The 12,720-nt window shown below is 52.0% G+C and overlaps 1 protein-coding gene across 4 annotated transcripts in view; it reads right to left on the bottom strand.

Annotated features, from left to right (window-relative positions):
* HEATR5A (HEAT repeat containing 5A) overlaps positions 1 to 12,720 on the bottom strand; it is a 502,340-nt gene that overhangs the window by 313,147 nt on the left and 176,473 nt on the right. For all 4 annotated transcript variants that reach the window (XM_086936964.1, XM_086936962.1, XM_086936966.1 and 1 more), the window contains exon 20: positions 8,355 to 8,544. In XM_086936964.1, coding sequence (XP_086793090.1) covers positions 8,355 to 8,544 — 190 coding nt within the window. The remainder of the gene's footprint in view (positions 1 to 8,354; positions 8,545 to 12,720) is intronic.

The raw sequence follows: 12,720 nt of genomic DNA, 5'->3' as shown, positions 1-12,720 counted from the left end.
GGGTGCGTGGTCCAGGGGGTCGGTAGATCAGGGTGCCTCTGAGGGTGGTGGTCGGGTTGGTGTGGATCTGGAAGTGCAGGTGTTCGGCGCTGGTCAGGGTGTTGTCGGTGCTGGTCGTGAGACGGATGGTGTTCTTGTGGATGATGGCGATGCCTCCTCCCATCTGGTTGGCGTTTCGGTCCCTCCGGACGATCTTGTAGCCCTCTGGGATGGCGATGGCGATGTCGGGAGCTGAAGAGGCGTTCATCCAGGTCTCCGTGAGGAAGGCAACGTCAGGGGCTGTGGCGTCGAGGAGGTTCCAGAGTTCGATGGCGTGTCTGTGGACGGAGCGGGTGTTGAGCAGGATGCACTTGAGGTGGGTACTGCTGGTGTTCGGCTTGGTGGGTGCGGGGCAGGATCTGATGCATGAGAACTTGCAGGCGTGGCAGCTGAAAGGTCCGTTGGTACGTCCAGGAGTGGCTTGATGGCAATCTGGGTGTCGGCCGGTGTTGAGAGCGCTGAGGGTGGCGGCTGAGTACGTCAGGCGTGTAGGTCGGGGTCTTCGAGGTCCAGGGGTCCTGGCACTGGGCGCGGTCCAGCCTGGAGCAACCAGACCAGCAGTCGTGAAGTCGTTGGGCGTCGTTCAGAAGGCCACAAGCCAGCCGGCTAGTAGCCACACAACGCGGTGCACAGCAAACAGCAGAAGGGCCCCACGCCGATCGTGGAGATGCAGGGAGGCTGATCTTGGGTGCTGGAGCTGCGCAGGGTTGGGGCTTCTCGGACCCCAAAGCACTCACCAGTGGAGGACACGGTGGGCTTGCAGTAAAGATGTCGTGCAGTCTTGGCGATCGTCGGTCCCTCGAGGTCTCGTCGCACTCACGGTTCTCAGCTTGGCTGTAGAGGTGAGTAGAGGTCAGAGGTGCCAGGGAAGCCGGGTCTCGTCGAGCTGGGTCGTCGGATTCGTGAAGAAGGACTTGCAGCAGACCGCAGTGTTCTTTAGGATGGTGCCCGCTTGATGCAGGGTGACTACTCCTTAGCCACAAGGGAGAATCTTGAAGAAGAAATCGTGAAGTCCTTTCGAAGAAAGTGGTATCTTGATTCCAAAGATGATCTAATTTTAACAGGGGGCCCGCTCTCATCTTTATACTAAAAAAGGGGGCTGACCCGGTGACTAGGTCCTGCCTATGGGTGGGACTAGGTGGGGGGTGGTTACACCCCTCAGCCATGCCGGACTTCCCCAGGCCAGGGGCTGGTGTGCCCCTGGAACTGGTTCAGACCGGCCTATGCGTAGTGAGCACCGGGGTGCCACTCAGCAGTCACCTTCCTGTAAAGCCCTGCCTACCCAGGATACACAAAACCATGTCTGGGACGGTGCTAGCACCGCCCCGGACAGGAAACCCTTTGTCCAGGCTCCCCTCGCTGGAAGGACTCCCAGCTGCAGGGGGTCAGACTCGTGTCTGTGGTGGCAGCGTCCATTTTGTGGAGCTGAGGCTTCAGTTAACTTTAACCGGGGTTCACAGTTACATACATGTCGTGTCCCTCTAGAAGGGTGGAATGCTAACCCCGTCGCCAGAATTGGCGAGGGGTTAGTATTCCAATTCGTATGACACCTTACTCGACATGTTTTGATAAAGCAATACCAAAGATAGCATTTAACCGCGAGGATTATAATGCACTTAAGAGTATATGGTATGCGATATCATGGAACAGCTATTAGGACTTGATTCCGCAAGCTGCAGACAGGCTCAGCTCATGCCAGAGCACCATCTCACACGATTCCAAGCACTCTGCCTTCAGGATTGTCAAGGCCTGCCATAGGAGTGACTGATAGGAATCTGTGTGTCCATTTTAGGGTTAGGTATAGGTATACTACACCTACAGCAAAGGGTGATTACACGACTTTGCCCCAGCTGTCATGCAGCCAGTTGTGTCAAATTTAGGAGGCCAGCCAGGGGTGGCATAATACATGCTGCAGCCCCTGGCAGCCCTGGGTACACCCATGCCCTGAGTTACAGGGTCTGATAGGGTGGCCCAGTACCAATTGGAAATGTACCTAGGGTACATGGAATCCATTTTAAAGAGAGAGCAGTAGGCCTGGGGTCCTGATTGGCAGGGTCCCAGGTCGACTATGTCCAAAACCAGCTAAAACACAGGGCAAAAAGTTGGGGGCAACCATAGTCAGGATGTACCTTCCTACACAACCCCCCCCCAAACGAAAGGAGATAAGGCTATCCTTGTCCAGGTAAGCCTCTATTACCTAAGTGGCCATATAAGGAAGTACCAGCTCTGGCTTGGTTTCCCCCTGTGTCATGGTCCACTAGGCAACCCCTCACCCTAAGGGTATCTGAGGGTCTCCACCATAGGGAATCTCTGTCTCTGGTGTGTCTTGGGAAAGAAGAAGGCTGATGCTGGGATGGAGTGCTGAAGTGAGGCTCCTCTACCTTTGGGCTCAACTTCCTCCAATAACCATTCATCATGTGTGCCTTTCTTTCTTTAGCTGAGATGCACTGAGCTCTCAGGGTCAGCCTCTGGCTACCTAAAGCTGGAGGTTGAGTCCCTCTGTTTGGCTCACTGGAGGGACAGGTCAGGTCTGGGGTTTTTAGGCCCCATGTTTGGCTGTGCCCAACAGTGTCCAGCTGTGGGAGTTCCCTAACTACTTTTAAGGGGGATCCCTCAGGAGTCTGTTCTATTTTCACTTGGCTAGGTTTACCAGCTTCAGTGATCCTAATCTGCTGATTAGGGGGTTCTTTTGGACAGGGGGCCCTTTGGGGTCCACCACTGGCCTCCCTGGTCTCTGCAGCCCTGGGCTGACTGAGGCAGGGTAGAGAGGTGCAGGTTACCTGCTCCAGACTGGGTCCCACCTGGGAAGGGTCCACTGACATCAGGGGCTCTGCCAGGCTAGGCCTGACTACCTCTGGGGCAGTTCCTTCAACAGGGGTAGAGTCAGTTCCCTGAGGAGGCTGGCTCTCACCTAGTGTCTGGGAGGGGGAAGACTCTTCTTCCTCCTCAATGCTCTCTGTTTGAGTGGAGTGATCCATTGTTTCAGGCTTCACAACCTCACTATCTGTCTGAGTAGAGGCTGAGACCATTTCAACCTTGCCAACCTTTTCAGGAGGGCACTCCGTTTGTGTTTGGGCTGTGACTGTCACAGCCCTCCTATCCTGTTCTGGAAAGTCTGTCTGAGCCTGGGCAGTGGCTACCACTGCCCTTCCAACCTTTTCAGGGAGGACTGGTGCTTGGACTGGGGCTGTAGCTATTACTGCCCCACTAACCTGTCTGGATAGGCCTATCATTCTGGAATGAGTTTCTTGTTCCACCTCAGCCCATGCTGAGAGTTCCAGGTCATTCCCCAGTAAGCAATCTACAGGTAGGTTATCTGTCACTGCCACTCTCATGGGCCCTGTGACATTACCCCAGCTGAGCTTGACTACTGCCATGGGATGCCTTCTCTTCATTCCATGAATGTCTGTCACCTGATAAGTAAAACCAGGGGCCAGTTGAGCAGAGGGGACCAGATGGTCACTCACCATGGTGAGGCTGGCCCCTGTGTCTCTGAATGCCTCAACTTTCTGACCATTCACTAAAACTTCTTGTCTATACTTGCCCAAAATGTGGGGTCCAGTAGTGAAGTTGGCAAACCCCATGCCAGTCTCACAGACAAGAGTGTGGTCAGGGAACCTGGCTAAGCCATAGTCCTCCTGATTGCCCAAAGTAATGCCCACCACATTCTTGGGGGCACTCCCACCACCTGGGGGATTACCACTAGTGGTAACAGGAGGTTTAGGAGTATTACCTGGGGGCATATTTCCCTTATTGCCATTTTTAGGGCAACTGGCATCACTTTTGTAATGGCCCACCTGTTTACAGGTATGACAATAAGGTTTCTTTTGCTCTGAAGGAGTGTTCTGGGACCCACCACCCTTGTTGGAGTTTTGGGGCCCTTGGGAAGTCTTCTCTGTGGATTTATCCCCACCCTTCTCTTGAGGCTTGGTTGATTCCTTTTTCTGGTCACCACCCTGGTTTTTAGGCCTAACCCTGGTTCTGACCCATTTGTCTGCCCTCTTACCCAATTCCTGTGGAGAGGTCAACTCAGAGTCTACCAGGTGCTGATGTAATAGCTGGTTCTGACAATTATTTAAGATTTGCTCCCTCATAATTAGATTATACAATCCTTTAAAATCAGTAACTTTACTACCCAGTAGCCAGCCTTCAAAAGCCTTAGTGGCACAATCAACAAAGTCAGTCCAATCTTGAGACTGAGTTTTCTGGGTGTCTCTGAACAGCATCCTGTATTGTTCAGTGGTTAAACCAAACCCATCAACCAGTACATTCTTCAAGACTTGGTAATTGTTAGCATCCTCCACCCTTGTGGTGAGGAGCTTATCTCTACCTTTACCATCAAAGGAGAGCCACAAGATAGCTGCCCACTGACTTTGGGGAACACCCTGCACAGTGCAGGCTCTCTCCAAAGCAGTAATCCATTTGTGGATGTCATCCCCTTCCCTAAAGGGGGGCACTATCTTATTCAGGTGCTTTTTATCAAAACTCCTTTCCCTATTGCTAGGTTTATTGCTGCCACCAGTGGGAACTAGCCCACATAATTCTTGCTCTCTAGCAAGGGCAAGTCTCTCTTTGGCCAGGGCAAGTTCTTCCCTTTCAATCCTCAGATTGGCTGCCTTTTCCTTAGCTTCATACATTCTCCTCTGGGGAGATGTCATTCCCCTTTGAGAGGAACGTTGAGAGCCATTGGTATGAAGGGATCTGATAGAGCCTCTTGATAGAGATCTAACTCGTCCATTCCCCACGTTAAGCTGACCTGAGAGTGGCCCCAGGGCTCCCCTAGAGTCCCTCTCATGTCTGCTTAAGTTGGTCCTAGTTAGTCTGACGACTTCTACCGGTCCCTGGTCTGCCTCACCCCTAGACTCCAAGTCATCATCCTCATCATCAGCATCATCTGCTTCTTGAAGGGGATGGTCCTGGTTATCAAAGGGTCCCTGTAGGGAGGGCATATTGCCTTCTGAAGTAGAAGGGTCTGGGTTACCAGCCCTCCTTGCATCATGAGTCTCTAAGAGACCAATCAGAAAAGCAGTTGTGGGGTTAGACCCCTGCTTAATCTTCCTAGAGGTACATACTTGTCGTAACTCATGGAAGCTAAGCGCAGTATATCTTGAAGGGATGACCTGTGGAGGGTCAACTGACACAAGGGGAGACTCAATGTTTCCTCCTGTGACCGACATACTGCTTCTAGTGTGGTGTAAGTGATGCACCTACCTACACTATGTGTTACCTACTGGTCCCTTGCTAGAGTTGCAGCCAAGGTGTGCTAAGCCTTGAGGAGCTACAACAGCTGGTTCAGTAGAACTCAGAGTATTCTAAGCTTTAGTTATATGTACCTAACAGTACTTATGTGATCTTTCAACAAGATATTCTTAGGATACGTGTGGTAAAACAACAGCAAGCTCAAATCCCAACCGCTGCTCACCAATGTGAGAAGGTGGCCTGATATGCAGTGCTCACTATTCTAGTGAACACTATGTATCAGTCCAGCAACCCTTATTGATGATTGGTTGTAAGTCAACCTTATAGACCAGCTATCCTAGTAGCGTGGATACGAGCAGTCTAAGGCTAAAGACTCGAGAGGGCGTGTTAAGCCAGCTGTTTACCACACATATACCCCTTGAATACCAAGTGAAAGGACACCACACAAGTGTTATGAAAATAAACAGTTATTTATTTAAAGATCACAACAGCCCTGTACTCTTTATGAGGACAGGGTACTAAGCACAAACCAAAACTCTTACAAAAATACTTAAGTTAGCACAGTATATACAAATGCCCGAGGGGCACGGAAAACCATATACTCTGAAAGTGGAATGCGAAATTCCTAGCAGGTAAGTACAGTACTAATAGCTTTTGGAATCGCTAGGACTTGACTAGGGAATCGTTAGATTACTTCTAGGAGGCCTAGGGGACTCGGGTGCAGTGTGTGCACTCTCACGCGAGATGCGGACAAAAGTCTATGGTAGCTAGGAAATAGAAAGTTAGTGTTCTCGGGCGAACCCGACCTGGTAGGGAGAAAACGAAAGTAGATTCTGACCCTTGGATAGTGAGGCTATGCTGGGGCACCGAAATGCCGAAGTTACCTAGCCCAGGGGCTGCAGCTGCATAGGTCTGAAAAGACGTCGGGAATCCTCGTAGACGGACCAGGAGCCGGAAGAAAAGATGCTGGCCGGTGACCAGTGAAGAAAGTTCAGTTGGATCCAAGCCTGGATCTCGAAGATAGATGACACCTGAAAGCAGAGGGGACCAAGTTCGAGACTACTAGCCAGTAGTCAGTGGGCACCAGGAGGGCACCGGATGGTAGCCACCTCGACAAGGTGAGTGGGTGACGCTTGACTCGAAGATCTCACGGACCAGGAGGCGTTGTCGGCGACCAGGATGGAGGATCGAGCTGTCCCACGAAGATAGAAGCTGTCGGCGTCGCTGGACCCAGGATTGGGCAACAAAGCCTTGGCAAATTCAAGCCCACGCGGTGGACCTAAAATGGCGTCTGGAGTGGACCAGGAGGGTCCGGGGTGCCTCTCTTGAACAAGGAAGCAAGGGCCAGCCTGGAGCAACCAGACCAGCAGTCGTGAAGTCGTTGGGCGTCGTTCAGAAGGCCACAAGCCAGCCGGCTAGTAGCCACACAACGCGGTGCACAGCAAACAGCAGAAGGGCCCCACGCCGATCGTGGAGATGCAGGGAGGCTGATCTTGGGTGCTGGAGCTGCGCAGGGTTGGGGCTTCTCGGACCCCAAAGCACTCACCAGTGGAGGACACGGTGGGCTTGCAGTAAAGATGTCGTGCAGTCTTGGCGATCGTCGGTCCCTCGAGGTCTCGTCGCACTCACGGTTCTCAGCTTGGCTGTAGAGGTGAGTAGAGGTCAGAGGTGCCAGGGAAGCCGGGTCTCGTCGAGCTGGGTCGTCGGATTCGTGAAGAAGGACTTGCAGCAGACCGCAGTGTTCTTTAGGATGGTGCCCGCTTGATGCAGGGTGACTACTCCTTAGCCACAAGGGAGAATCTTGAAGAAGAAATCGTGAAGTCCTTTCGAAGAAAGTGGTATCTTGATTCCAAAGATGATCTAATTTTAACAGGGGGCCCGCTCCCATCTTTATACTAAAAAAGGGGGCTGACCCGGTGACTAGGTCCTGCCTATGGGTGGGACTAGGTGGGGGGTGGTTACACCCCTCAGCCATGCCGGACTTCCCCAGGCCAGGGGCTGGTGTGCCCCTGGAACTGGTTCAGACCGGCCTATGCGTAGTGAGCACCGGGGTGCCACTCAGCAGTCACCTTCCTGTAAAGCCCTGCCTACCCAGGATACACAAAACCATGTCTGGGACGGTGCTAGCACCGCCCCGGACAGGAAACCCTTTGTCCAGGCTCCCCTCGCTGGAAGGACTCCCAGCTGCAGGGGGTCAGACTCGTGTCTGTGGTGGCAGCGTCCATTTTGTGGAGCTGAGGCTTCAGTTAACTTTAACCGGGGTTCACAGTTACATACATGTCGTGTCCCTCTAGAAGGGTGGAATGCTAACCCCGTCGCCAGAATTGGCGAGGGGTTAGTATTCCAATTCGTATGACACCTTACTCGACATGTTTTGATAAAGCAATACCAAAGATAGCATTTAACCGCGAGGATTATAATGCACTTAAGAGTATATGGTATGCGATATCATGGAACAGCTATTAGGACTTGATTCCGCAAGCTGCAGACAGGCTCAGCTCATGCCAGAGCACCATCTCACACGATTCCAAGCACTCTGCCTTCAGGATTGTCAAGGCCTGCCATAGGAGTGACTGATAGGAATCTGTGTGTCCATTTTAGGGTTAGGTATAGGTATACTACACCTACAGCAAAGGGTGATTACACGACTTTGCCCCAGCTGTCATGCAGCCAGTTGTGTCAAATTTAGGAGGCCAGCCAGGGGTGGCATAATACATGCTGCAGCCCCTGGCAGCCCTGGGTACACCCATGCCCTGAGTTACAGGGTCTGATAGGGTGGCCCAGTACCAATTGGAAATGTACCTAGGGTACACGGAATCCATTTTAAAGAGAGAGCAGTAGGCCTGGGGTCCTGATTGGCAGGGTCCCAGGTCGACTATGTCCAAAACCAGCTAAAACACAGGGCAAAAAGTTGGGGGCAACCATAGTCAGGATGTACCTTCCTACACTGCCCCTCCAGGTTGTCTCCTCAACCAGCATATACTGGACTTTAGACCTTGGCTTTTCAAGCTTCTGATGTCCTCCACGGCCCCTTAACCTTTCAGGTCAATTTCTAACTGGTTTACAGTTCTTATGTGATGTAACTGTCTCATCATGGATAGGAAGTGCTGTGATACCTTGCAGTTCTGGCCCCAAAGTAGTAATGAGGGCGTTGAGGCAGCGGCCCAGGCTTTGGTGAACCTCAGCGTAAGCAGGCGGCACGGACAACAGTAACCGGAGGAGGAGTGACATGGATGGTTCCACATGCACTAGGTAGAGTGCACTGGCAGAGTCGATGACCAATGACAGGGCGTGCAGTGACCAGGCCTGAAAGACAAAATGGGAAGAAATTCAGAACACTGCAAGCTGGAGGAGAAGGGTTATGGTGTAAAACAAAGCAGCAGCCCTTCCATGGGCAGGATATGGCTACAATAGGTTATGGTGCGAACTGAACACTGCAGCCCTTCCAGAGACACGTGATGGGCACAATAGATTACAGTGTGTCTACCTGTACACTGCAGCTCTTCCACAGACATGAGATTGGCACAATAGGTTATGGTGTGCCTAACCTTAGCTAGCAGCCCTTCCGAAGACACGAGATGGGTGCAATATGTTATGGTGCGCCTACCCTTAGCTAGCAGCCCTTCCGAAGACACGAGATGGGTGCAATAGGTTATGGTGCGCCTACCCTTAGCTAGCAGCCCTTCCGAAGACACGAGATGGGTGCAATAGGTTATGGTGTGTGTATCCATACACAGCATCAGCTGCCAAATATGAGGGGAGTACAATAAGTTAAGGTGTAAGTAACTACCTGTGTACAGCAGGATCTCTTCCACGGACATGAGATGGGTACAATAGGTTAAGGTGTGTCTACCCTTAACTAGCAGCCCTTCTACAGACACAAATCAGGTTATGGACCAGTAGGCAGCAGAAGCCCTGCACCAACATGAGACGGGCCCTTTATTTAATGGTGTAACTATCAGATCAGGACAGGCGCCCTCTTCAAAGGTCTGGTCTGGCTGTGGTGTAGCCTCCAGAACAGAGTATTATCCAGTGTTGTGGGATTTGGGGAACAAGTCTCTATTGGACATAATTAAAAGGGTGAAAAATTAATGTAACTATTTGTGTGTGTGGGAACGGTAGCAAAGAGGCATTTGGTGGAAGCAGGTGTCCAATATTGACAACTACCTATAAAGTTTGTCAAAAACATCAGAATGCAAAAATATATTTTATTACATTGAGAGTACTCGTTAAATTAATGATTGTCCAAAGCCTGATTCACTTTTCTCATGAATGAAGTAAAGAGCCGGGAGGAGGCATTAAACCAGCCATAACTTCTTGAAACACAAGCACTGAATACTACATTTGTATTTCAAAGGTTTCCAGAAAAAATCACAGCAGGCTGACAAAGGATTCATGAAAAGAATCACAACTACTTCCCCACCAACCCAGGTTAACCCTTACCAATCATGTTGCAAAGCTTTCAGGAAGACTAGTTGTCAGTGCCGCAAAAGGAGTGTCTGGATTCCCTCCATTACGTCTGGATTCCCTCCATTACGGTCGCTCCCACAGCTCTCCTCTCGCAAAACGGAAGCCTTCTCCTCGCTGCCTGCATTGCCTGCCCTGATACCTGCTGCCTGCCGCCCTGTTACAGCGCATAGCTCATTCCACTGCGCTTGGTATCGTTTTTTGCTCGCATTGCTTAATTGTAATTCACTGTGCATAGCGGCTGATGTAACTGTCAGTGAAGCGTCTCTTTGTGTACTTAGTATCTGTATTCATTGACTCTAGCTCCGGCTGTGCCCCAGTTTCGTTTTCTCACCGGGCGGCCATTTCAGATTGTTTTTACTTTTCCCGTGTCTCCTCCCAGACCCCGCCTCCCAGCTGACCCTCCCACGCTCCGCCCCCTCCAGATTTCATTTATGCCTGATGTCCCAACGCGCAACGTCCACGAGCTACGGCCGCGCCGAAGGTGCGCCAAAGGTAAGCCCGTCTACGCCCGTCCGCGCCTGGACCGCGCCCAGCGCCAGAGCCCCTGGTTCCCGCAATGCCCAGCCCACTCGCATCACTTACGATGCCACCACCCTCCTAGCCCTTAACCCCGGCCGTGCCCCCATCTGCGTCCAAGCCGCTCCTGGACACACCCATGGACCCTTCTCTTGCAACTCCTGCAAGTTCGACGGCACCAAAACCAACTCCTCATCCACCAACACCAAACAGAGACCTGACACCAACCACCTAAATTGCATCCTGCTCAACACCCGCTCGGTCCACAGACACGCCATCGACCTCTGGAATCTACTAGACACCATCTCACCGGACGTCGCCTTCCTAACAAAAACATGGATGAATGCCTCTTCAGCCCCAGACATCACCATTGCCATCCCGGAAGGATACAAGATCATCCGTAAGGACCGCATCAAACAAACAGGAGGAGGCATCGCTATTGTCCATAAGAACTTCATCCGCATCTCAACCAGCTCAGACGTCAACCTTGCCAGCGCCGAACACCTCCACTTCCAGATCCACACCGACCCCAAGAGCACACTCAGAGGCACCCTCCTCTACCGGGCCTCCAGGACCCCGTGCACAATTCAGTGACGACATCACTGACTATCACCCCACACGCCCTCCCCTCCGAGGACTACATTCTATTGGGAGACCTCAATTTTCACCTGGAAAAGAGCAATGACAGCAGCGCCACCACCCTTCTGGACAATCTCGCCAACCTCGGACTCAAACAACTTGTCACTACGCCCACCCACATTGCAGGTCACACACTCGACCCTATCTTCACCTCCAGCAAACACGTCTCATTCAGTCACACCACAGCTCTTCATTGGACGGACCACAGCTGCGTTCACTTTCTCTACAATAAGACCACAATCCACAACCATCCTCAACCCACCCTGCGAAGAAACTGGAACAAAATCACCATCGACCAGATCTCCTCATCGCTTCTTCTAAACCCCCCCGCCCACTCCTCAAACCCCGACCAAGCAGCCATTAACCTCACCCAATGGCTATCCAACAGCGACGACATCCTAGCACCGTTGAAAAAACGTCAAATCAAACTAGGCAGCAAAAACGCCTCCTGGTTCAACGATGATCTTAAGAAATCGAAGAAACTCTGTCGCTCCCTCGAGAAGGCCTGGAAAAAAGACCCAAATACCAGCACCAGGGACGCCTTCAAAAGCGCCACCCGCATACACCACCAACTAATCCGGTCTGCCAAGAAAGCCGCATTCAATGACCGACTAGATAACAACGCCCACAACAGCAAGGAATTATTCAACATCGTCAAAGAATTTACCAACCCATCAGCCAACTCCAACGACATCACCCCCTCCCAAGCCCTCTGCGACTCCCTAGCTTCCTTCTTCCACAACAAAATCGCAGACATCCACAACAGCTTCGACAACCGACCCGGAGACCAACCCACCCAACCTTCTGCAGAACCTTCACCTCCCTTGAACATCCTTAACGACTGGAACCCAATCTCCACTGAGGACACCATCCGCCTGATTAACTCCATCCACTCAGGATCCCCAACTGACCCATGCCCTCACCACATCTTCAACAAAGCAGACTCCATCATAGCACCACACCTCCGAGATGTCATCAACTGCTCCCTCAACTCCGCCACCTTCCCGGAAAGCTGGAAACACGCCGAACTTAGCGCCCTTCTGAAAAAACCCACAGCTGACCCCACCCAACTCAAAAACTACCGCCCCATCTCGCTCCTTCCATTCCCGGCCAAAGTCATCGAGAAAGCGGTCAACAACCAGCTCGCCACCTTCCTCGAAACCAACAAATCCCTCTACTCCTCACAGTCCGGCTTCCGAGCCAAACACAGCACTGAGACCGCACTTATCGCAGCAACAGATGACATTCGAACTCTACTGGACAATGGAGACACAGTCGCCCTCATCCTCCTCGACCTCTCAGCTGCCTTCGACACAGTCTGTCATAGCACCCTTCTACAGCGCCTCAGAAACGTCGGAATCCAAGGAAAAGCACTGGAATGGATCACCGGAAGAACCCAGATAGTCCGCCTCCCACCATTCAAGTCAGAGGCCTCTGAAGTCATCTGCGGCGTGCCACAAGGATCGTCACTCAGCCCCACCCTCTTCAACGTATACATGAGCCCCCTTGCGGCCATCGCTCGCCAACACAATCTCAACATCATCTCCTACGCTGATGACACTCAACTAATCCTCTCACTAACCAAAGACCCTAACACCGCCAAAACCAACTTACACGAAGGAATGAAAGAAGTAGCCGAGTGGATGAAGCACAGCCGTCTGAAACTGAACTCAGACAAAACAGAAGTCCTCATCTTAGGCACCTCCCCCTCCGCCTGGGATGACTCTTGGTGGCCAGAGGCCCTTGGAAAAGCACCCATCCCGACGGACCACGCACGGAACCTGGGCGTCATCCTGGACTCCTCACTCTCGATGACCAGACAAGTCAACGCCGTTTCATCATCTTGCTTCAACATTC

The sequence above is a fragment of the Lissotriton vulgaris genome, chromosome 9 (assembly GCF_964263255.1).
Source record: "Lissotriton vulgaris chromosome 9, aLisVul1.2, whole genome shotgun sequence".
NCBI lineage: Eukaryota > Metazoa > Chordata > Amphibia > Caudata > Salamandridae > Lissotriton > Lissotriton vulgaris.
This window is presented reverse-complemented; position numbering and strand designations above follow the sequence as displayed.